The 24197-nt window shown below is 56.7% G+C and overlaps 1 protein-coding gene across 3 annotated transcripts; it reads left to right on the top strand.

Moving 5' to 3' along the window:
* RAB36 (RAB36, member RAS oncogene family) lies at positions 1-22503 on the top strand. 3 transcript variants are annotated; one of them, XM_036741838.1, is made up of 11 exons: positions 1-113; positions 5755-5836; positions 7255-7346; positions 14779-14844; positions 15833-15934; positions 16663-16727; positions 17068-17119; positions 17882-17963; positions 19345-19435; positions 19792-19917; positions 20624-22503. In XM_036741838.1, exons 2-11 carry the CDS (start codon positions 5768-5770, stop codon positions 20686-20688), a joined length of 810 nt encoding a protein of 269 aa, XP_036597733.1. In that variant the 5' UTR covers positions 1-113; positions 5755-5767; the 3' UTR covers positions 20689-22503. The 3 variants fall into 3 exon arrangements, with proteins under 3 accessions (XP_036597733.1, XP_036597732.1, XP_036597734.1); XM_036741837.1 differs by having other exon boundaries at positions 81-113; positions 19345-19415; positions 20624-22490; XM_036741839.1 differs by lacking the exons at positions 1-113; positions 5755-5836; positions 7255-7346 and adding an exon at positions 12953-13243 and having other exon boundaries at positions 19345-19415; positions 20624-22490.
* Positions 22504-24197: the final 1694 nt, after the last annotated feature.

Below are 24197 nucleotides of genomic sequence, written 5' to 3'. Positions count from 1 at the left end.
GCACACGCCCTTCCCACCTCACGGCACGCACTGCGCATGCGTGTCCTCCAGTTGCCATGGTGACGCTGAGCGTCCCTCGGGCGGATCCCGGCAGCCTGGACGGAGCAGCCTCGGTAAGGGGCCCCACCCTCCTTCCCTAGTCTGGGGTCCGGACTGAAAGGCCTGCGGGACGGGGTGGAGCGGGGCCCTCCGGAGGGCAGGCCCGCTTTGTAGTCTGCATCTTTGTGGCTGAACTCAGGCTGGGCACATAAGTGGGGGAGAGGGTGGTGGGGATCGTCAGTTAGCCAGACCCCTGGGGGCGGAGCTCCTTCCATAGGCATTCAGGTTTAGGGTTGGAATCCTCCACTGTGCACGGACCGGGGCTACCTCTTATGCTCACAGGGAGCCCCCTCCCCCAGCTCTGGGCAGCCAGCTTCGGGAAAGTGAGGCAGGGAGCAGGGATGAGACTTCCCTGGCGAGGAAGCTCCCGAGGCCAGATCCGAGCTGCGCTTTGGGAGCTGCCCTGGAGCGCGTGATGGGGAGGGGGAAGGGAGATGGACAAAGTCTGACCTGCGTCCAGGCTAGGGGAGAGCAGAGCTCAGGGGGTTAAGAGGGGGTGAAGGAAGAGACAGGTGTTGGTTAACTGCCTACTCTGTGCCAGGCAGTGTGCCAAGAGCTTTACAAAGATCTCGTCTGTCCCTCTCTGCAGCCTCTGGGGGAGGTGCTGTTGTGATTTTACGGTGAGAAAGTGGACGCAGGCAGAGGCAGTGACTGGCCCAGGGTCACAGTCTCTGTCCCCTGCAGCACCACCTAGCTGCCTCTGAAGGAAGGACAGGCACAATTCTTCAGGCAAGTTCTGCCCAGGAGGGATTGAGCACAATGCTAGAATTCCAATGAGGAAAAATGAGATTTATCTGAAGCGCTGATGTGGCCTCACAGTGAACTCTCCAGCCAAGACGTTCAAAAGAATGTAAGATGCCCACCAGCCAGGGAATGGAGACAGATAGGGGAGTATGGCCTTGCCCTGTAATAATATGAGTGACCAACATTTATGTGGGCCAGGAGCTTTACAATTCTCAGCTTACCTTTTCCTCACAGCAGCCCTGGGAGGTGAATGCTGTTATCCCCGTATTACAGGTGAAGAAATCGAGGTCAACAGAAGTTAGTGACTTGCCCAGGGCCACACAGCTAGAAGGGTCTGAGGCTGGATTTGAACTCAGGTCTTCCTGCTTCCAGGCTTATTGCTCTATGCACTGCACCACCCAGGAGCCCAATAAGCCTGAACAGGCAAGGGGCGAGGGAATTTCAGAGAAGGGCTAGGACCTCTGCTGGGGTGGATGGCACAGTGATCACTGACAGCGGAGAGGAGGACAGAACTGTCCAATAATCGCTTTGTATTCTTTCTGCAAAGCAGAAGGACCTTTGCCCTGGATGTGGCCAAACAAAAATGACTCCCATAACAGAGACTTTACACCCAAAATGATTGAGGAGACAGTAAGAGCTGGCTTGCATGAGACCAGGTTCTCTGGCCCAGCTGAACTTTGTACATCCTTGGGTTCTGACAAAAACACCAGGTGGGATTATTGAGCCCCGTGTCTGGGATAGTTGAAAGACAGTAGAAAACAAAAGGAACCCCAGTACCAGAGAAGAACAAATATTGACCCTATAAGACTGGTGGAATCAATGGAGTCAGTCAAATCACCCTATCCCATTTTAAGTCAGTGCCAAGAATATCGACTCATTCAATCTTAGGCTTCAAGATGTAGGCCTTGATAACTGGCATGGCATTGCCCACGAAGTCTGCAAGGACTTGGTAAAAATTTGGTTTTGGGTTGGGAGGACCTGTCTAGAACCACCCAGAATTGGGGACTTGAGCCTGTGGAGAGGAAGGAGAACCCTGTGAGACGGACACACGTGGTGGGGAGGAAAATGCCTCATTCCTGGGCTCTCCTTGGTTGCAGGAGGACCTTGTGAGCTTTAAAAGGTGGGGGGGGGGGGGTTGGGGATGGGAGGATTGCTTGTAACTACTTTTGTTATCTTATTAAAATTACTCTTTCTAAAAGTTCAATTTGGCTGACAATTGGTCAACTTATATCAATTAATATCATGGTATGGAAGCACACTGGTGGGGGCTCTTAAGCTATAGCATTCCTCCCCGTCTCCCCCACCTAACTGCTCAGGGCTAAGCATAGAACACTAGTGACCTGACTTGTCAATGTGAGTGAAAGTTGAGACAAGGGCACCTCGAGTCTACGTGTTCTACCATCTTGTTTTTCAAAAACAAAGGAGAAGAGACTGCAAACCATAGGCCAGTGAGCTTGACTTTGGTTCCTAGGAAAATTCCTGAAAAGACCATTAGAAAGATGATTGGCTCCCTATATGCAGGGAAGTGATGACTCTTCAAAGCCAGCCTGGCTTTGTCAAGACCAAGGGGGTCACACTGGACTAATCCTATTTTCTTTCTGGACTAAACTGCTAAACTCACCAATGAGGGGAGTGCTCTGGACAGAGGTGGCCTGCTTTTAGCAGGTGTTGATAAAGTATCTCAGACAGTGCAGGTGGAGAAGATGGATTGGTTGACGTGTGGTTCTAGGGATTCAGGGTGGATAGGATGGCCGGACTCAAAAGAGGAGCTGGTTCACAATGGTCTATTTTTGCTGTGACTAGAAGTCTCTAGTGGAGGCCTCTGTGATCTGGGCTTGGGCCTGGGCTCTGGGTGACTCTCAGGAAGCACAGCCCAGAGGTGTAGTTAACCTAGCGAAGATCAGAGTTGACATTGAAAGGATGTGGCGAATGGGCTGGAGAATTGGGCTGACTCCTGTGAGGCCAATGTAAAGTCTTGACCTTGGGTACAAAAACTCAGTGCTGCACAGGTAAGATGGTGGAGGCGCAGCTAGACTGCATGTTTTGACAGATGTTGGTGCTTCGAGTGGTCGGTCTGTGGCATCAGAAGTGGGATGTGGCAGCCAGAACAGCTGAGGAGACCTTGGGGGTCCTAAGAAGGGAGGGCTTCCAGGAGGAGATAGTCCCCTGTCCTCTGCCTTCATCCGACCTCCCTTTGAGCATGCTTAGGGATCGGGAGCAAGGGGGCAGGGGGACATCGGGGCTGCATAGCGTGGTGGGCTGGGCTCCCTGTCGGGGAGGTGTGCTCTTGGAGCAGAGGCTTCGGGACCACTTGCTGTACTTTCCAGCAGGGATTCCTCTGGGGCCTGGGTTGGACTCAGTGGCTCACATTCTGTGCTTCTGAGATGCCGCACCCGGGGGCCACTGCCTCTCCATCCAGGGTAGAACACGCTTCCCCATCCGCACTCTGGTCACTGACTTCTGCAGCGAATGGGGCTGGAAGGCCCTTGGCAGCTGGTCATCCTGAGCCCCCTAACGTCACACCTTCTAGCACCTCCTGGTTGCTTCGTGGATCCCCTCACTGCCCTGGGAGGCAGCCCTCCCCCGATCTTGGCTCCCACAAAAGGGCAGACCATTGGGGGCTCTCTGGGGCCTCTCCCCTGTTCCTGGCCTTCAAGGCACCACTGCCTGGCAGTGAGAGCCTGCACCCACTGTGGGAAGCCTGAAGGACTTTTTCTATTCTTAATTGGTGTTAATTAAAGCCAGTGATGGCCCTCCAGCTCCCTTCCCTTTTCCCTGTAATTAGTTTTCACAGCCAAATAGATCCCTCCCTTCTCCCCTACCAGGGCAGTTGCCAGGAATACTAAAGAAAGAGGAAAATAGAGAAAAGCTTTTCAGATAAGGATCCTGGGACAGCCCCATGGATTTTGACCTGGCCCAGGTCCCTGCCCCTGGGCCCCCAGGTCCCAGCCCCCAGCCCCCAAGGGCACCTGGTCCCTGCCACCTCTTCAGGCTGGTCACACCCTCACCACAGGAGACAAGGGCTTTGGGAGGGGTCTCTGCCTACCTCACCCCTCTGTGGCCTCTTTGTGCCCGCCTGCCTCCCCGTCTGGGCATCCCTGGGTGTCCAGCTCTTGCCACCACAGAAGGCACCTCTGTAAACAGTCAGGCCTCTAGGGGCCTTGGTCTGGGCCCTGGACCTAGCACAGGGTAGGGGGAAGGGGATGGATTTTGGAGTCTCCCGTTGGCAGAAGTGCCTCTCTCGAGTTACTTTACGGATTGTTGACCCACACCGGATTCTCCTTCCCATCTTCTTGCCTACACTGACCGTTGGCGCTTTGCTCCAGTGCCAGGCACGCTGTGAGGGAAGCAGCAGGCTGTCTGGATGGGCTTTCTCTGCTTATTGGGATGGGGAGCCATCTTTGTTCATTATGAGCTGGCTGCCGATTGAGGGTGACTCTTCAGGAAGAGGGGCCCATGGAGCTTTGCCCGCTCCCCCTTGGCCTGGCAGCCTGGGTGCCTCCTCCGAGCTGTCCTCCTCTGCACCCAAAGTTCTCCCTGACAACACAGTCAGGCTTTTATTCACTCTTCTATGTTTCCAACTCATTTCCTCTTTTAATTTTTTCCTTTTAAACAACACCCAGATCGTGCAGGATTTTCCTGCCAAATAGTGATTTTCTTTGCCCAGTGCACAGAGCTCTGGGCCTCGAGTCAGGAAGAACCGAATTCACATCTGACCTCAAACACAGCTAGCAAAGCTGGGTGACCCTGGGCAAGTCACTTAACCCCTGCCTCCCTCAGTGCCCTCATCTGTAAGATCATAATAGCAGGTGGTTGTAAGGATCCAGTGAGAGTCTGTTTGTACTTACACACACAGGTCCTGACACACAGTAGGCCCTTTCTAAATCCTTGTTCTTTCCTCTTCTTCCGGTTCTTGGTGGGTCTTACTTTAAATCCCCAACAGAACCAGTGGAAGGAAGCTGTGAGGCTGAAGAAGAGAGGCTAGGAGGGGCTGAGGCCTGTGGACTGAGAAAAAGACTGAAGGGAGCCGGGGGCAATGGCCAGAGGTGGCTGGGGGCTGAGTGTGGGGGCAGGGAAGGATGCCCCGGAGGTGGATGTGGGGGCAGGGGGCAGGGAGGGATGCCCAGAGGTGGCTGTGGTGCCTGGGGGCTGAGTGTGGGGGCAGGGAAGTATGCCCCGGAGGTGGATGTGGGGGCAGGGGGCAGGGAGGGATGCCCAGAGGTGGCTGTGGGAGCTGGGGGCTGACTGTGGGGGCAGGGAAGGATGCCCCGAGGTGGATGTGGGGGCAGGGGGCAGGGAGGGATGCCCAGAGGGGGCTGTGGTGCTTAGAGGCTGGGGGTGGGGGTTGGGTGGGTCACCCCAGAGATGGGTACAGTGCCTGATGGCAGGGTTGGGGGGGCCAGAAGGGATGCCCCAGAGGTAGAAGTAGTACCTGGGGGCTGGGGGGTGGGGGCCAGGGTGAAGGCGAGGGAAGAATCCCTGGAACATCAGGTGGGCAGCTGGTGCCTGGGAGGAGGGAAGGTGCCACCCTCCAGAGGGTGAGGCCATCACAGAGATGGAGAGGGCCCTTTGGACTCCAGCTCTGTGGAGGGGAGGGCACAGTCCAGCGGCTAGAGGAGGCCCAGATGGGCGCTGGCCATCCTGACCCTTCCGTGTACCTATGGCACTTTGCAGCCTGGCTCTGTTCTGGGTTCAAACCTTCGATGCCCTCTCTAGGCATTACCCAAAGGGCTGCCCCACTGCCTGGGCTGGGGGCTGGCTTGTTTGCTGGCTGGGTCTGCCTCTCTCCCTGGACTTAGAATGGGAGAGAACCAGACTGCAGAAGTGAGGAGAGTCGTGTGTTTGTGCCCCTGGGCATCAATAGGCCTTCCTGCCCCTTGGGCTCCCTCCACTCTCTGTTTTGTGTCACAGGGACTTGGCAAGGATGGAATCGCACCTGATGCCTCTGGGGCCGCCCGTCAGCCGAGACCGAGTCATCTCTGACTTTCCCAAGGTACAGCCCTGGTCAGGGCCAGCCAGCACTCTGTCCTAAGTGGAGCCTGTCTCCTCCTGGCTTCCCCGCTTCCCTTCATCTGGGCTCCAGGCAGACCAGGCCACCTGTCATTGTACCTGCCGGCCCTGAGACCCTACGTCCACCTGACAGCTGCGGCGTGGCCAAAGCGGAGCTCTTCATCTGTCCCCCAGAAAACCCTGCGCTTCCCCATCCCCTCTCAGCACCAAGGGCCTCCACATCTTCCCAGGCCTTCATGCTCCTTCACCTTCCATCTCATCTCTCAAATGTGGGCAATTCCTCTCTCCTCTGACCTCTGCCTGCCTCAGTCTCCCCACTGATGACGCGGTCTGACCTGTGCTGTAGGAAGATCACTTTAGGGGCTGGGGTAACCTCCCATGGCTCCCTGTAGTCTCCAGGGTCATATCTACTGTTCCAGGACAGTCTTGTTCCCACTGAACTGTCCAGTCTTAGTCTATCTCCTGTGGAGGTCATTGGCCCCCACCTCATTTCTTTGAGGGCACAGCCTCCCCTGAGAATGTGTTTTGTACCGACCAGGCTGGGCACTGTGGTCTCTGCCCCAGGTAGGGAAGGTGTGGAAGCCTGCTCTGGACCTGTTGAGTGTGAGAAGTCCCCCTCCCCAGCCATACTGAGGAGCTGTTCAGCAGAGAGTAGCTAGAGGGAATGGGGAGAAAGGAGGTCCAGCGAAAGGGCATTCGTGGGCCACAGGGAAGGGCCTGAGAGCCAGCAGCAAATATCTGCCATGGGTGGGCCCGGGTAAAAGGCTCTGCCTCCACCCAGTGGTACAGAGGCCTCCCAGCATGGGTGAACATGGCCAGGTGAGGTCCCAATCATGGCAGGAGGCATCTGGGACGAGGGCTGCCAGAGGGCCCAGAGGATGACCGAGCCACAAGGGAATGGGGAGGGCCTGGGCCCGTGAAACTCAGGGGGAAGAAATCCCACAGTGTAAGTGCCTCAGAGGGCTGATGTTGGAGGTCAGCGCTTTGTTATTGGAGTTAGCCCCATGTGCTCTTATCTGGACTACAAAAGACCCTGAGTTCCCAAGCTACAGAAAGGATTTCTTTGGGCTTTGGCATTTCCTCTTGGAGCCGGAGGGGATGATGCCAATCCCTGAGCCCTAGGAAGGAGACCCAGGCCCGCAGAGGGAAGGGCCTTCCCTGCCCAACCATGCTTCCCCTCGGCCCCTGTCTTAGCACTTGGGGCACCCCAAAGGCTAACTCTGGGGGATGTTCCAGTTGATCATCCCAGAGCTCCAAGCAGGGACCAGAGATTGCTGTCCAGGGTGCTCGCTGTGGGCACAGTAAGGACAGGCTTTGGCCCGCCTTCCCCCTGGGTGCCAGCTGCCCACCTGCCCGGCCCCCTACTGCCACTCAGAGACCTGCTTCTCTGTGTCTTTGCAGTGGTACACACCAGAGGCCTGCCTTCAGCTCAAAGATCACTTCAACAGGCAGGTGCGAGCTGCTTGCCAGGAGCGGAGGACTGGCACAGTGGGGTAAGTGATGTAGAATGCCAGCCCTGCCTTGCCCTGGGCACAGTGGGGGGAGAGATGGAAACCACCAGGCCTGCCTTGTCCTCGGCACAGCAAAGGGAGAGATGGAGACTGCCAACCCTGTCTCTCCCTGGGGACAGAGCAGGGAGAGATGCAGACCATCCCGAGCACAGCTGGGGGAGTGATGGAGGTCTCAGGCTCCCTGGCCTCCAAGCCGCTGGCCACACTGACTCCCTGGCCTACGGGACACAGGCCACACTGACTGACTCCCTGGCCTGCAGGCCTCAGGCCACACTGACTGAGTCCTTGGCCTCCAGGCCTCGGGTCACATTGACTGGCTCCCTGGCCCCAGGCCACACTGACTCCCTGGCCTCCAGGTCTCAGGCCACACTGACTGACTCCCTGGCCTCTAAGCCTCGGGCCACACTGACTGGGTCCCTGGCCTCTAGACCTCAGGCCACACTGACTCCCTGGCCTCCAGGCCTCAGGCCACATTGACTCCCTGGCCTCCAGGCCTCAGGGCACACTGACTGACTCCCTGGCCTCTAGACCTCAGGCCACACTGACTCCCTGGCCTGCAGGTCTCGGGCCACATTGACTGGCTCTCAGGCCTCAGGCCACACTGACTGGATCCCTGACCTCCGGGCCCCAGGCCATACTGACTCCCTGGCCTCCAGGCTTCGGGGAACAGTGACTGACTCCCTGGCCTCCAGACCTCAGGCCACACTGACTCCCTGGCCTCCAGGCCTTGGGCCACACTGACTGGCTCCCTGGCCTCTAGACCTCAGGCCACACTGACTCCCTAGCCTCCAGGCCTCAGGCCACATTGACCGGCTGCCAGGCCTCAGACCACACTGACTGGGTCCCTGGCCTCCAGGCCCCAGGCCACACTGACTCCCTGGCCTCCAGGCCTCAGGGCACACTGACTGACTCCCTGGCCTCTAGACCTCAGGCCACACTGACTGACTCCCTGGCCTCTAGACCTCAGGCCACACTGACTCCCTGGCCTCCAGGCCTCGGGCCACATTGACTCCCTGGCCTCCAGGCCTCAGGGCACACTGACTGACTCCCTGGCCTCTAGACCTCAGGCCACACTGACTCCCTGGCCTGCAGGTCTCGGGCCACATTGACTGGCTCTCAGGCCTCAGGCCACACTGACTGGATCCCTGACCTCCGGGCCCCAGGCCATACTGACTCCCTGGCCTCCAGGCTTCGGGGAACAGTGACTGACTCCCTGGCCTCCAGACCTCAGGCCACACTGACTCCCTGGCCTCCAGGCCTTGGGCCACACTGACTGGCTCCCTGGCCTCTAGACCTCAGGCCACACTGACTCCCTGGCCTCCAGGCCTCAGGCCACATTGACCGGCTGCCAGGCCTCAGGCCACACTGACTGGGTCCCTGGCCTCCAGGCCCCAGGCCACACTGACTCCCTGGCCTCCAGGCCTCAGGGCACACTGACTGACTCCCTGGCCTCTAGACCTCAGGCCACACTGACTGACTCCCTGGCCTCTAGACCTCAGGCCACACTGACTCCCTGGCCTCCAGGCTTCGGGGAACACTGACTGACTCCCTGGCCTCCAGACCTCAGGCCACACTGACTCCTTGGCCTCCAGGCCTCGGGCCACACTGCACTCAGGCTGCACATTCTTAGTCCTTTTTTTGGTGTCTGGATGTTTGTTCTTCTGGAGGCCAGTTTCTCCTCTCCTGCCCTCCACAGTCTCCCAAGGATCCCAGACAAGTCAGCAGTCTCACCTTGCTCCTCAGCTATCTCTTCCAGGCTCTGCCCCTGGTGCTGGGGAGCCAGCACCCCTCAAACAGAGGAGATGCATGCTAGGCTTGGGAAAACAGCTGTCAGCGTCACTGGTCACCTGTGCTTAGGCAAAGGGACCCAAACTGGAGGCAGCTGGAGCTTGGAGGCCCAGCCAAGGTCTCACCGGTGCCTGGAGTTATCTGGAGCCGCATCAGCGGGGCAGGGAGGGGAAGAGGGGCCCAGAAACCCTCCCCTTGGCTCCCATCCTCTGGCTGTCCACCTCTTGGCTGCCTGTCCCAGGAAGGCAGCCTCCCACTGTTGCCTCCACTAATTCCTCCCCTCTCCTCTATACCCTGTCTGGTCAGGCTTCTGATCTCTTCACTCCACCATAACCATCCCTTCCAAAGTCACCACTTAGGGGCCCAGGCCAATGACCTTTTCCCCTTGGCCTCTCTGCAGCCTTGGCCGCTGGTGGCACTTCTGGACACTCTGCTCTCTCTGGGTTTCAGAGCAACACCCCTCCCCCCCACCTCTCTCTCTCTTCTCCCTCCCTCCTCCCTCTCTCTCTCTCTTTCTCTCTCTCTCTCTTTCTCTCTCTTTCCATCCCTTCCCTTTCTCTCTCTCTCTCTCTTTCCCTCCCTCTCCTTTTTCTCTCTCCTTCCCTCCTCTCCTCTCTCTCCTCTTCCCTCCCCCTTCTCTCTCCCTCCCTTCCTCTCCCTTCTCTCCTTCCCTCCTCTCTTCCTTCTCTCTCTCTCCCTCATTCTCTCTTTCCCTCCCCCTCCCTCCCTCTCCTTTCTCTCTCTCTCCTTCCCTTCTCTTTCCCTTCTCTTTCCTTCCCTCCTTCTCCCCTCCTCTCTCTTCTCCCTCTCTCTCCCTCCCTTCTCTCGTTCTCCTCTCCCCTCCCCCTTCTCTCTCTCTCCTTCCCTCCTCTCTCCTTCTCTCTCCCTCATTCTTTCTTTCCTTCTCTCTCTCCCCTCCCCTCCCCCCTTCTCTCTCTCTCCCTCTCCCTCCTTCTCTCTCCCCTCTCTCCTGGTTCTCCTCTGACCCATCCTACTCTGTCTTCTCTGCTGGAATCTCTTCCAGATCACACCCTCTAACCATGGGAGTCCCTCAGGGCTCTGTTCTCCTTCTGTACTGGGTGACCTCATCAGCTCCCATGGATTGAATGACCATCTGTGTTGATGATTCTCAGATCTCCCTGTCCCGCCTCAAAGTCTCTGCCAACCTCCAGTCACACTTCTCCAGCTGCCTTTCAGACATCTTCAATGTCCAGTCAGCTTCTTAAGTTCAACATGTCTAAAATCAAGCCCATTTTTGCCCCTAAGCCCTTCCTCCTGCCACTTTCCCCATCGCTGTCCAGGGCTCCCCTATTCTCCTGGGCTCTTCACTCTCTCTTACTGCCCCCCGCCATTTCCAATATGGTGCCAAGGCCTGTCCATTTCACCTCTGCAGCATCTCTCAAATACGCTCCCTCCTCTTCTCTGATCCTGCCCCCACCCTGGTGTAGGCCTTCGTCTCCCCGCATCTGTCCTGGGGGTTCTGCCTGCCTCAGTCTCTCGCCCTCCAGTCCCTCCTCTACTCCACTGCCAAAGTGATCTTCCTACCCCGCTTTTTTTTACTTCAGCTGAAGCAGAATAGATTTCTGCTCCAGCCTTTTACCTTTACTCTGTGTGTATTCCTCTGATTCAAATGTGTTTGTTGTAAACAACATATCATAAGATTGTGGTTTTTAATTCACTCTGCTCTCCACTTCTGTATTGTGGGAGAGTCCATCCCATTCACCTTCAGTTACAATTGCTACCTATCTTTCTCTCCGTCCTATCTTCTCCATTTATGCTTTTCTCTCTCCTTTCACCCTATCCCTCCTCACTAGTTATGCTTCTGATCACTGCCTCCCTCAGTGTGCCCTCCTTTCTATCAGCCCCCTCCCTTTTCTTTCCCCTTTCCCTTCCTACATCCTTATAGAGTATGGTAGATTTCCATAACCAAGTGAATGTGTATGTTATTCCCCCTTTGATTCAGATCTGATGAGAGTAAAGTTCAAACAAATCTCGCCCCCTCCCTTCTTTCTGTCTGCTGCACTAGGTCGCTGCGCCTCTTCATGCAATGTGATTTACCCTTTTCTGTCTCCTCCTTTCCTCTTCTCTCAGTACAGTCCTTTTTTTCACCCCTTAATTATTTTTATCCTCACATCAAATTCAACTTAGACCACACCCTCTTTATATATATACACCTTCTAAACGTTGTAATAAAGACACGGTTCTCAAGAATTACAAGTATCATCTTCCCGTGTAGGGATGTAAACAGTTTTACTTTACTCAGTGACATATTCTGCCCCCCCCCCTTTCCTGTTTACTTTTTCACGCTTCTCTTGAGTCTTGTATTTGAAGACTGAATTTTCTGTTCTGCTCTGGAATGATCGAAAGTCCCCTGTTTCATTGACTGTCCACCTTTTCCCTCAAAGATTATGCTCAGTTTTGCTGGGTCGGTGATTCTTGGTTGTATTCCTAACTCCTTTGCCTTCTGGAATATCATATTCCAGGCCCTCTGATCCTTTAATGTAGAAGCCGCTAAATCCTGTGTAATCTTGACTGTGATTCCATGATATTTAAATTGTTTGTTTCTGCCTGCTTGCAGTATTTTCTCCTTGACCTGATAATTCTGGAATTTGGCTACTATACTCCTTGGGGTTTTTATTTTGGAGTCTCTTTCAGGAAGTGATTGGTGGATTTTTTCAATGACTTTTACCATCTGGCTTTAGGATATCAGGACAGTTTTCATTTTCCTTGATAATTTGTTGAAAGATGCTGTCCAGGCTCTTTTTTTGGTCATCACTTTCAGATAGTCCTGTAATTCTTAGATTATCTCTTCTGGGCCTATTTTCCAGGTCTGTGGGTTTTTGCAATGAGGTATTTTACATTTTCTTCTATTTTTTCATTCTTTTGATTTTGTTTGACTCATTCTTGATGCCTCATGGAGTCATTAGCTTCCACTTGCTCAATTCTAATTTTTAAGGAATTTTCTTCAGCGAGCTTTTCTGTGTCCTTTTCCGTTTGCCCAATTATGATTTTTAAGGAGTTATTTTCTTCAGTAGATTTTTTTTTATTTGGCCAATTGTATTTTTTAAGGACTTGTTTTCTACAGTCAACTTTTGTCTTTTTCCAAACTGTTCACTCTCTCTTGCATATGTCTTATTTCTTTTCCCAGTTTTTCTTCTGCCTCTCTTATTTGACTTTTAAAATCCCTCTTGAGCTCTTCCAAGAAGACTTTTTGGGCTTGAGACCAGTTCGTATCTCCCTTTGAGGTTTCAGATGTGGGTATGTTGACAATGTTGTCATCTTCTGAATTTGTGTTTTGAGCTTCCCCGTCACTGTAAAAGCTCTCTATGGTCAAGGTTCTTTTTTGGTTTTTGCTCATGGTGTTTGCCTATTTCCTGGCTTTTAAAGTTGAGCTCTCCTGCTGGAGTACAGGGGACACTGTTCTGAGCTTCTTATGCTGGTGGGCCATGGCCTAGTTGCTGGCTTTGTGTGCTGGGGCCTCAGGTGCTGGCAGTTGGAGGCTGTAGGGATCTGGCAACTAACCTGGTGCTCAGCTGGGGTCCTAGTGGTGGTATCTAGTGTGTGCTGAGACCAGGTGACATAGCATAACCCTGTGTTTCCCCGGGCTACACTAAAGCGTGGGGAGATCTGGCTGCTGGAGGATGCCTATCTGCCCACCAGGGGCCGTGCTGAAGCACAGGAAGGTCCATCTATTGGAGGACTCCTGCCTACCTGGGGCTACGCCAGCTCACATGGTGGTTCTCCAGCTTGAGTCTGCCAGTTTTCCCTGGCTGTGGTAAGGCGTGTGGGGGGGTCTTGGTGTTGGCGTTTGCTTGCTCCCCCGCTCTGGGGCTCAGGATCTCCTGCTGGTTTGCTGAGGTGGAGCCTGGGCTTGCTGGGACACTTCCTGTCCTGGACTGTGGTACAGACCTTATTTGCTGAAACTCTCAGTCTCCTGGATCAAAAGCCTGCTTGGCTCTGCTGTTCCAGGATCTGTTCTGGGGCACTGTTTTCTGGGTGTTCAGGATAAGAATGGGAGAGGGACCACGAGCTACTGCTTCCTCTGCCATCTTGGCTCCGGGAAGCCCTAGAGTGATGTTCCTAAAGCCCAGGTATGGCCATGTCACCATGCCCCCCACTCCACAAGCTCTGGCAGCTCCGTCAACCTCAGGACCAAATACCAGATGCTCTGTTTGGCATTTGGAGCTCTTCTTTACCCCAACTCCCCAGCATGCCCTCTGACCCAGTGGGCCCTCCCTCTCTCCCCTCTGGGCTTTCTCCCTGGTGGTTCCCCTGCCCAGACTGCTCTGCTCCTCCACTCCAACCACCAACCGCCTCCAAGCCCACCTCCTCCAGGAAGCCTCCCCAGCCCCTCCAAATCCCAGGGCTGCCCCCCTGTTCATTGTCTCCCTTTTATCCTCCTTATAGCTTGTTCACATGTTATCTCTCCCATTAGACTGTGAGCTGGGGTGGGGGAGGGAGAAGTGGGGTGTGGGAAAGGGCTTCTTGTTTTGTCATGGCCCGGGCGCATAGTAGGTGCTTAGTAAATACTTGGCTCTGTGTATGTCTATGTGTGTGTGTGTGCATGTATGTCTGTGTGCATGGGCGTGTGTGCTTGGCTGGAGGTGGAGTGGGCTCTGTGTATGTTTGTGTTTGTGTGTCTGTGTGCCGCGAGCTTGGCTGGGGGTAGAACAGTCTGTGTGTGTGTGTGTGTGTGTGTGTGTGTGTGTGTGTGGCTGGGGGTGTAGCAGGCCGTGTGTCTGTGTGTGTGTGCGCGCGTGTGTGCGTGTACGTGCGCTCGAGCATGTGTGTGTGTGGCTGGGGGTGGAGCAGGCTGTGTGTTTGTGTGTGTGTGTCTGTCTGTGGGAGTGTGTGCATGTGTGTAGTGTGTGTGCGTGTGTGTGGCTGGGGGTGGAGCAGGCTGTGTGTCTGTGTGCATGCATGTGCATGCGTGTGCATGTGTGTAGTGTGTGTGCATGTGTGTGGCTGGGGGTGGAGCAGGCTGTGTGTCTCTGTGTGTGTGTGTGTGCGCGTGTGCATGTGTGTGTGCGTCTGTGTAGTATGTATGTGTATGTGGCTGGAGGTGGAGCAGACCGTGTGAGTGTGTGTGTGTGTGTGTGTGTGTGTGTGTGTGTGTGTGTGCGTGTGTGTGCTCGTGTGTGGCTGGAAGTGGAGCAGGCTGTGTGTCTGTGTGCGTGCGCGCGTGTGTGTGGCTGGGGGTGGAGCAGGCCGTGTGTCTGTGTGTGTGTGCGCGCGCGCGTGCGTGTACGTGTGTGTGCGTGTGTGTAGTATGTATGTGTATGTGGCTGGAGGTGGAGCAGACCGTGTGTATGTGCATGCGTGTGCGTGCGTGTGCATGTGTGCATGTGTGTGGCTGGGGGTGGAGCAGGCCGCGTGTGCGTGTGTGTGTGCACTTTTGTGTGAAGTCAGGCTTTCCTAGGGGTGGAGGTGCTGCCGTCATGGCTGTGTCTTCCAGCAGCTGTGGGCTCGGGCCTGGGCAGATGTTGGGGGGGGGACCAGGACACCCCAGGCAGGTTTATCGCACCCCCGTGTTGGCTGGACACTCTCCGACATGCAAGACGAATGATGAACGATGAACGAGGACATCGCCCCCACTGACGCGTTGACCTTGCTGTGTCCCTCCCAGGCTGAAGGTGTCTAAAGTGGTTGTCCTTGGAGATCTCTACGTGGGGAAGACCAGCCTCATCAACAGGTAATCTGTCCTGGCTGAGACCCTCAGGGGCTGTGCCCATCAGCCCCCTCTGATTGCCAGAGGGTGGGCTGCCACCCTGTGCCCACAGTGCCTCCTTCAGTCTGTTGGAGCTGCCTCCTCTCAGGGCTTCCTGCCCCTAATGCCCCCCACCCAGCAGTGCTGTGGTCTGTGCTGTGTGACCTTGGGCACCCTCTCTGGCCTGACTCCCCCCACCCCCGGCCCACACACCCGGCCCCCCCCCCCATGGTGTTTCCTCTAGCACTAAATCTTTGGTTCTCTGACCTTGTCAGTGTTCTGCTCAGGGCCCTCTCAGGCCTTCTGGGTCAAGGCCCTTCTCACCCTGGCCCCCACTCACCTGCCCCTTGGGTCCAGGGGGCAGGCCCTCTCCTCCTTCCTTCTTCTCCCCATCCTTTGGGCCCATCTCAGATGGCTTGGAACAGGGCCAGTCGCCATTTGCTCTCATCCTCATCCTTGCCTGGGCCTACTCAGTGTTCTGCCTCCTCCTCCTCAGCCTTTGTCCTTGGTCCTCACCCTGGCTGTCTTCATCGGTCTGACCTTTATGGCTGACCAATCGGACTGCGCGGTGTCCCCTACCCCCGACCCGCTGCCTTCTTGCCCTGCATCAATTTACTTGTGGCCTTCCAGGCCAATCAGCCAACTTCACAGGGACCACATGGAGGAAGTGTGGTCAGACTTCTTTCTGAAAAAGATCTGGGGGCCTGAGTGGCCTTCAAGCTCAGTAGAAGTCAGCAATGGAATGTGGCAGGCGGGCAAATCCCACAGGTTCTTGGGCTCCATTAAGTGGGGCAGGGAAGGGACAGTCCCTAAATACTCGCAGCACCTCTTTGGCATCCTATGTCAGAACAACGTCCAGAGGAGGGCACTTGAATACAAGCGTGCCCACTTCTATCCCCCTGCCCACAGCTGGCACAAGACTGGGCATACAGAGCCCAGCAGGATGATGATGGAAGCCATGTTTCCTTCCTAGGTTCTGTAAAGATGTTTTTGATCGGGACTACAAGGCCACAATTGGCGTCGATTTTGAAATCGAGAGGTTCCAGATTGCTGGGATCCCCTACAGCCTCCAGATGTAAGTGGGCCTGGGCCTCTGCCCTCCCTTCACCCTGGTCCCTTGGCCTCCCTGCTTTCCTCCCTCTGGGCCCGGCGCTGCCACTGTCAGACCCCTGGCCAGCTGCCCTCTGACTGAGGCAGGGAAGCTGAAGGCCTTGACCTCAGACCAGACCGACCATCTCAGCTCACCACTGGCCGGAAGAAAGTGTGTGAAGTGGTGACGCTGCCTGACCATGGCATGCTGGGTCTCCGAGAAGGTGGGGTGTAGGAGGCCCTCCCCCAAGGGTTCAGGAGTCAGGACCCGGCCCAGGGAAGGCATGAGGCAGCTTCCTGGAGAAGGGCCTGGTCCTGGAGCAGTGGAGCAGTGGACGGGATGAGAGCCTGGGCTGGAGGGACAGCCTGCCTTAGGACCTGTGTGTGAATCTGGCCCTTGCCTGGACAAATCCTCTTCCCTCCAGGCACCCAAGTGACCCTCTCTAAAATGAGGGAGGGGGTCCGAGGTCCCTTCCGGCCTTTGATGGGCTGGTCCCATGGGCCAGATTGTCACCACCACCAGCATGTGACTGGACTTTGGGCTGGCCCTTCTAAAGGGAGAGGCAGGAATTCAGAGGGTGAGGGCTCGGCCAGAACTGAGAAGGGGCTGGGGCTCCCCTGTCGGCTCCCTCTCTCCCTACTCAGCACTGGACTGGCCCCTGGTCTGCTTGGGGGACCCCCCTCCCATGGGCTTTCTTCTCTTTTCCCCCACAGCTGGGACACAGCCGGACAGGAAAAGTTCAAGTGCATTGCTTCAGCTTACTACAGGGGCGCCCAGGGTGAGTACCCCACCCCCACCCCTGGGTCAAAGCTGCCCCTGGCTGGAGCTTACCTCAGGGACCAGGTCCCAGGCATTTGCATCATCCTGCCCCTCAGAACAGCTCCTCCTGGGTCCAGCATGGCTCTTCTGAACAGATGGCCACAGGTGACTGAGGGTCTCAGTAGCCCGTGTGGGCCTGGTGTGAACAGGATGTCTGCTTTGGGAGGTGGGTGGGGCAGGGGTAGCTCCCACTGGCCCGAGCCTTGGCTCTGCCCTCTGCCCAGGGGGGGTTGGGTGCCCTCTACCCTCTCTCCATGTCTCAGGGATGTTTCTAACCCCCACTTCTTGTTCCTGGGCAGTTATAATCACCACATTTGACCTAGCAGATATCCAGACCCTGGGCCACACCAGGTGAGTGCCTGGGTTCCTGGCGATGTCTCTGCAAGTCAGGGCCCAGCCCTGGTGTGGGTTCTGCTGCCAGAGTCAAGGCCTCCACCCACCCGACTCCCCAGTAACCATCTGAGGTGTGCGTGACTGGTAGGCATCATCATACTGCCCATGCAGGATGGAGCTGGAGGTCCCTCCTGTGTGGACCTGTCTCCAATGTGGCCTTCAGGGTCTCATGGAGGTGCCAGCCTCACAGAGGAAAAGTCGGCCATTGGCTGCATGGCCCCCCAGGCTGTATCACCCCCAGCCCTGGCCTTCACAGTGGTGAGGACTGTTGGCCAGTGCAGGATTGGGTCCCACCTAAAAGTTTGGGCCAGGAGGGGAGGGATCTTGTGGCCACCAGTGGGGTCCATCCAGACCCTCCTGCTCCTCACTGCCTGACCTCTTGGCTCAGGGCACTAAGGGTGGGCTGTTATTGGTACCCCCAGGGCTCCTCCTTCTCTCCCTTCCTCCCTCTCTCTTTCTCCCCCCTCCCGCCCTTCTCCCCTCCTCCTCTCTCTTTCTCCCCCCTCCCTCTCTCCCCTCGTCCCTCCTCCTCCCTTTCCCCCTCTCTTTCTCCCCAGTCCCTCCCCTCTCCTTGTCCCCCCTCCCCTCCTCCTCCCCTCTCCCCTTCCCCTCTGTCTCCCACTCCCCTTCCCCGCCCCCCTTTCTCCCCACTCTCTCTCCTCTCCCTCTCTCCCTCTCCCCCCTGCCCAGCTCAGTGTGCCCCTCTCTCTCGCGCCGCAGGCAGTGGCTGGCAGATGCCCAAAGGGAAAATGAGCCTGGCTCCAGCTTTGTCTTCCTAGTTGGGACAAAGAAGGATTTACTGGTAAGTGGATGTCCTTCCAGCCGGTGCCCAGCCCCTCCAGGGACCTGCTGACCATTCACCGGCCCTATGTGGCCATCCTGGCCCCTGGGCAGCAACTGGATCCGAGGGTAGGGGGCCAGCTCAGGCTGGAGGCCGGGACTAGGAGCAGAAGGGATGGACAGGCGCTGGGCGGGGAGTCTGGGGCCCAGGCAGGAGCGCTGGCAGGGAGCAGACTCCAGCTTTGCAGGGTGGGGAGAGGCTCGTCCAAGGTCACATAGTTAGTCAGTGGCTTCCAGTGGTTTCCCCAGGAGCCCGCTGCTGGCCAGGCTTGGAGACGGAGACTCTTGTGCTCCTCCTTCACAGCCCAGAGGCTGGCCAGCCTTACAGGGTTCAGGATCCTGAAGCCACTTCACTCCCTCCATCCCTCCAAGGCTGGGGCTGATTCAGGACTTCCCAGGTCTTAGAGTCTGAGGAAGCCTCAGGCTGTGCACAGGAGGAGGCACCAGGGCTAAGGGGACTAGGCTCAGCCTGCCAGCCTCCCAGCACCATGGATGCCTCATTGTGCACCAGGCACCATGCCAGGGAAGGCAGACCCAGTCTGACACACAGACAACTCTGGGGACAGGAGCTAGAGACTGAGTAGAGGGAGCCGAGAGGCAGGGTCGGATCCCCAGCTAGAGCTAGAGGGATTTCATCCCATTCACCCCCCTAATTTTACAGTGGAAGATCGAGGCCTAGAGAGGGAGGGGGCTTGCCTGGGCTCACATCAGTCCTGCGCAATAGAGCCAAGATTCTAACCCAGGTCTTCTATCCCATCGTCAAATGGAGCAGAAAGGCCCGAGGGCCTCCCCGGGCTTCCTGGTGGCCCAGCTGGCTGGGGGTGGGGGGTGAGATCTTGCGTGGGCAAGAGAGCGCTCCCTACCTGTGCCCATTGGCCCTGACCGAGAGGCCCCTTCTCCCAGCCTGCCCTTGGGCTTACATGGATTCCCTGGCTGCCCTCTAGCACTGGCTGCCCCTTCTCTCTGTGTGCTAGCCCTGGGCAGCCTCCTTTTATCCAGGGATTTCCCAGACCGGACCCTGGTGGCTGCTCTCTCTGGCCTTTCCTACTGGCTCACAGGCTCCTTTGGCACCCAGCCGTTGCTCCTGCCAACACCCCAGGCCGTTTCCATCACCTATGCAGGCTGGCCGGAGTAGCTGACCACTGGGCCTCACCATCAACCACCAGGATTCCTGTCCCATGTTCATGAACTTGGATTCCCCAGCGGAGCAGCACCTGCCCTGCCCAGCCATCTCCCCCCTCCTGACTTGGGAGAGGGGGAACAGTCTCTTGTACTTCCTCAGTTCCTCCACAGGGCTGACTGTTTGTGGCTCACAGCCCGCCCCCTTCTGCTCTCTCCCCCAGTCAGGTCCCGCCTGTGAGCGAACAGAGATGGATGCTGTCCATCTGGCCAATGAGATGCAGGCCGAGTACTGGTCAGTTTCTGCCAAAACAGGTGGGTCTGAGTGTAGAGACTGAGGGAGGGGGCAAGATGGGGTGGGGGTGGGAGGTGCAGGGACCAAGCCTTGTGAAAACTGACTTCTTCAATCACAGGGTCTGGGTTCAAATTTTATCTCCGGCACAGCCTATGTGGTCTTGGTGATGACTTGCTGGCCCCTTGGGACCTCAGTTTCCCCATCTGTCCATGCCACCTGGTGCTGGGGGAGGGGAGGGTGGGCCTGTGGCCAGAGCTCACTCTGAGGCCCTGGGTTTTCTCCCATCTCTTGGCCTGGGTGGCGGGTGTGAGTTCAGCAGGCTGCTGCCTGGTGGCATGGCTCCCTCAGCTGGTCACTGCCTCCTGTCCTCCCGCAGGGGAGAACGTGAAGGCTTTTTTCACCCGAGTCGCTGCCCTGGCCTTCGAGCGGTCCATGCTACAAGAACTGGAAAAGAAAGGCAGCCGCCATGCCCAGATCGGGGCGGGGGCCTCCATCAGTGTCAGTACGTGCCAAGCCCCTTCACTTCTGTCTGCCTCGGTTTTCTTATCTGTGCCATGGGCATGATGAGGTCCTTTGGACCCGGCTGGTTACGGTCATGTCTGCTGTGTTAGCTACCACCTCCCACGTGGGGCTGGGGGAGTCCTCCCTGCCCAGGCCAGGGCCTCCGCTCCGCATCCCTGCCTCATCCTATGGCCACATCATACTCCTGACCCTGAGCTTGTGGTATACTAAGACCCCCAGATCTTTTTGGGAAACTTCCTTCATCTTGTTCTAGTGAAGCTGGGGGGTGGGGAACCTTTCCATTGGGCCCTCCCATGTTTTAGGCCGTTGCTTCAGGATGTGTCTGGCTGCCCGGGCCCCATGCACATCCCTGGGGCCCTCCACCGGAGACCTCCGGCCATCATGTCCAGCCGCTCTCAAGCCCTTTTGAATCCCAAGGGACAACCTTCATCTTTCCCCCCAGAATAACCCCTTAGCAAGCGCTTTGCCACAATCCAGGGAAACGGAGTACAGCAGCTCCCTTCCCCCAAGGCCTTGTTTGGAGTCATTTTTCTGAGCCTAGCCTGAGGCCAAGCAGTGAATGAATGAATGAACGAACGAATGAATGAACAAATGAAAGAACAGAGGAATGAACAGGCTCTAAGCCATGGGATCCTGCTCTCCCAAGGTGCTTTCTCTAAATGTCCCTTTATCCTGCCCCTTTACAGGAAGGGAGGAGAGCTCAGCTGCCAGCCAGGAAGGTGCCAGCCCCAGCAGCCCTGGGTGCTGCTAGGAAGGGACACCCTCAGTGGGGGCTGCTGACCTGGCACCATCCAGCAGACAGAGCATCTGTCCTCTGGGTCTGTGGACTCTGCTGTCTGGCTGGCCTGCAGCCCCAGGAGCTGCCTCTCAGCTTCCTCATCTGTGTGATGGGGGCGGTCACCCCGCACTCTGGGTTTGTGAGTGGCCAAACCCACCCTGAGAACTTGGGCCTGGGGGAGAAGAGCCCTGACCCAGATCAGGGGCAGCCCCTGAGGGTGAGCTCCCCAAGACACTGAGACCTCCTTGGCTACCCAGACCTGCCCCTGCCACTCAGGGCCCCACCCGTTCACTCCCCAACCCAAGCCTGCCTCTTCTCTGCCCTCAGGGTCAGGCTTGTGGCCTTGACTGCACCTAAGCCAGGGTCAAACAGAGGGAACTGACCAAGGCCAGTCCCAGGGGCCACCCAGCTCCAAATGCTGCCAGCCACCAATCTGATCCCAGACCCTCCCAAGGCCTAGACCACCATCATCTCTGGGGCCCTCACTTCCAGGATCTATTGTCAGCCCCAGGGCCATCACCTCTGGGATTGTTACCTCCTGGACCATCAGCCCCAGGGCCATCACCTCCAGGACCATCCTGCAGGGCCATCCCCTCTTGGGCCATCACCTTGGCCTAATCCCTGGCTTGAGGAGGTGGCATGGACTGGAGCAGGTCCCCCAGCAAGGCAGCCATGGAGTCAGCTGGAATTGGGCAGCCAAGACCGAAGCTGCCACAGAAGTCCATGGTAGGACTTGCCCACCATAAGGCAGGCGTGTGTTCGTGGCTTTGGACCCCCAATTCAGCACTGTGCTTCAGCCCCTAAAACGGGCTTGTGAAAGCCCCTCCTTATTTTCCAGGGTTCCTTCCCCCCCCACCCCCAGCTGAGTTGTCAGCCAGCCTTTGCTGGGGGGCCCAGCGTGGGCATCCCCACCTGTGCAGGCAGCCATTCCAGGTGGGAGCAGTTGTCTTAGCAGGTCCCACAGACAAGGCTGATCCCTCCTCCCTGTGTGATGATGGGTGGCTCCCAAGAGCCTTCTCCACACTGAGTAACCCAATTCCTTCTGCTGAGCCTCCTGCAGCCGGACGCAAAGACCTTTCCTCATCCTAGTCACCCTTCATCTTACCTCAGAATCGAACCTCATGCCCCAGAGGAAGCCTGAACAGGACAGCAAGTGGTGCGGTGATCCCCTCCCCACCCCTGGGAGCTGTGCCTCCTTTGATACCCAAGGGTGTCTTCACTTTCTTGGCTGCTCCTTCCTCCTCTTGGCTCTCACTGAGCTTGTGGCTTTCTCATACCCCCAGATCTTTTTCAGACAAATGGTTCTCCAAGCATGGCCATCCCTCTCTGGTACTTATTGATTTTTTTTGACCCACATTTATCACTATTAAATTCCAGTTTCTTAGATTCAGCCCCAAATTCTAGCCTGTGGAAATCTCTTTGGGTGCGAATTCTACCAGCCAGACCCCTGTCTGCAGTTGGTAGAGCATGCCCTTGATGCCTTTGTACTAGTCTTTGGCACAGACGGATCCCTGGGGCCCTCCACTGGAGACCTCCTTCCATGTCTGCTGTTCATTCTTACCACCCAGTCGGGCACTTCCGGGCCCCCTCGGCTGTCCCGTGGCCTCTGGCCCTCTGTCCACAAAAGTACCATCGATCAACAAGCATTTTCTCTTTGCATTTTCTTTCCCTTCTATTTCTCGCCCCCCATTGAAGTACAAAAAAAATAACTACAGTGCACATTTATGTAGGCCTACTGTGTACCAGGCATGCGCTGAACTCTTGCAATAAATAATAATAGCTCACATTTATGTTGCTCCTACTGTGTGCTAGGCACATGCTGAGCACTTTACAATTATTATCTCATTGGGACATGGGTACTGTTCTATAGATGAAGAAACTGAGGCCAACCAGGTGAAGTGACTTGTCCAGGGTCACTCAGTTAGCAAGAGTGTGAGGCCAAATTTGAACTTGGGTCTTCCTGGCTCTAGGCCCAGCCTCTAGCCACTGTGCCACCCAGCTGCCCCCAAAAAGGGAAAAGAAAATTCTGACAAGTACATGATGTTAAAGCAAATCCTTCCTCACTCTCTCACACAGCTAGCTGGTCAGATGTGTATGAGGCTGGGTTTGGCTTGGGGTCCCATGCGCCCTCCGCTGCGCCCCCAACTGCCCCCAGGAGACAGCATGTCCCGCATCATGTGTATCTGCCCCTTCTCTGTCGGGGGTGGGGCCTCTCGGGTCCCCTGGCATCCTGGGCTGTCACGGCAGTCCCCTCATTAACTGGCCTCTGGTTCTGCTCTGCCCCCTCGTGCTACCTCGGTTGGCCATCTCGGTCATTTCTGAGGGCACAGCCTCGATTTTCAACACATGCATGTTACATACCTACTCTGTGCCAGGCATGTGCTAGGCAGTGGAGATACGAGTATGAAGACCGGAACAATCCTGATCCCGGCTCACAGGGAGCTGACAGTCCCGTGGGCTTATGGGATCACATTCATGGCCTCCACATACAGGTGCATAGAGAAGCATACACAGTATCAATGGAAGGGTCATACGGATGTACATATGTACACAAACATGTGTACACGTGTATAAAGGCACACACGGGGAGACAGAGTGGCAAGTGAGCAGGAGCCGGGCGAGGGGGAGAGGGGCTGTGGAATGGGTGGTGAGGAGGGAGAGCATGGCAGGCTTGGGGAGTGGCTGGTGTGAAAGCTCACCGAGGGGAGTGTGGCCAGATGTGGAGGACGTGAGAGGAAGTCGTGCCCAGTGACTCTGGAGCCACCAGGGCCTCAGGGCTCTAAGAGCTGAACAGAGAAGTTGGTATTGGATCCTGGAGGTGATAGGGAGCCCATATGTAGGGGCTGAGCCGGAAGGAAGGAGCCTCGTTGGATGGACAGCAGTGTAGAGGTTGGGCTGGCGTAGGCAGAGGCCTGAGGTAGAGAGGCCAGTTGGGAGGGAGCTGACGAGGCTATGGAGGGTGAGAGCAAGAGGTGGGGAGGGAGAGAAGAGAGAGGGAGAAAGGGAGGGAGAAAGGGAGGGAGAGAGGGATGGAGAAAGGGAAGGAGAGAAGAGCGAGGGATGGAGAGGGAGAGAGGAGAGAGGGAGAAAGGGAGGGAGAGAGGGATGGAGAAAGGGAAGGAGAGAAGAGCGAGGGATGGAGAGGGAGAGAGGAGAGAGGGAGAAAGGGAGGGAGAGACACAGAGACAGGAGCGGGGCATGGAGAAAGAGCAGAAGGCGGCTCAGGACAGACCACTGGGGACAGAACCCCTCTCACAGTGATAGGGACGTGATGCGGATGAACCTCTAGCAAGGGGTGGTCGGAGAGGAGGCAGAGGCCAGGAGAGCCCAGCACACACAGGATCAGAGAGTCTCCAGGAGCAGAGGGTGGTCCAGCGAGGCTGGAAAAAAGACCCCAGATTTGGCAGTGAAGACATCACTGACCCTTGACTCTGGAGAGGTGCCGTCAGCCTATGGACAAAGGGGTAAGGCCAGCCGGGAAA

This window comes from Trichosurus vulpecula, chromosome 1, assembly GCF_011100635.1.
Source record: "Trichosurus vulpecula isolate mTriVul1 chromosome 1, mTriVul1.pri, whole genome shotgun sequence".
NCBI classification, from domain to species: domain Eukaryota; kingdom Metazoa; phylum Chordata; class Mammalia; order Diprotodontia; family Phalangeridae; genus Trichosurus; species Trichosurus vulpecula.
The sequence above is the reverse complement of the archived record's forward strand: the minus strand, read 5'-3'. Positions and strand labels throughout refer to the sequence as shown.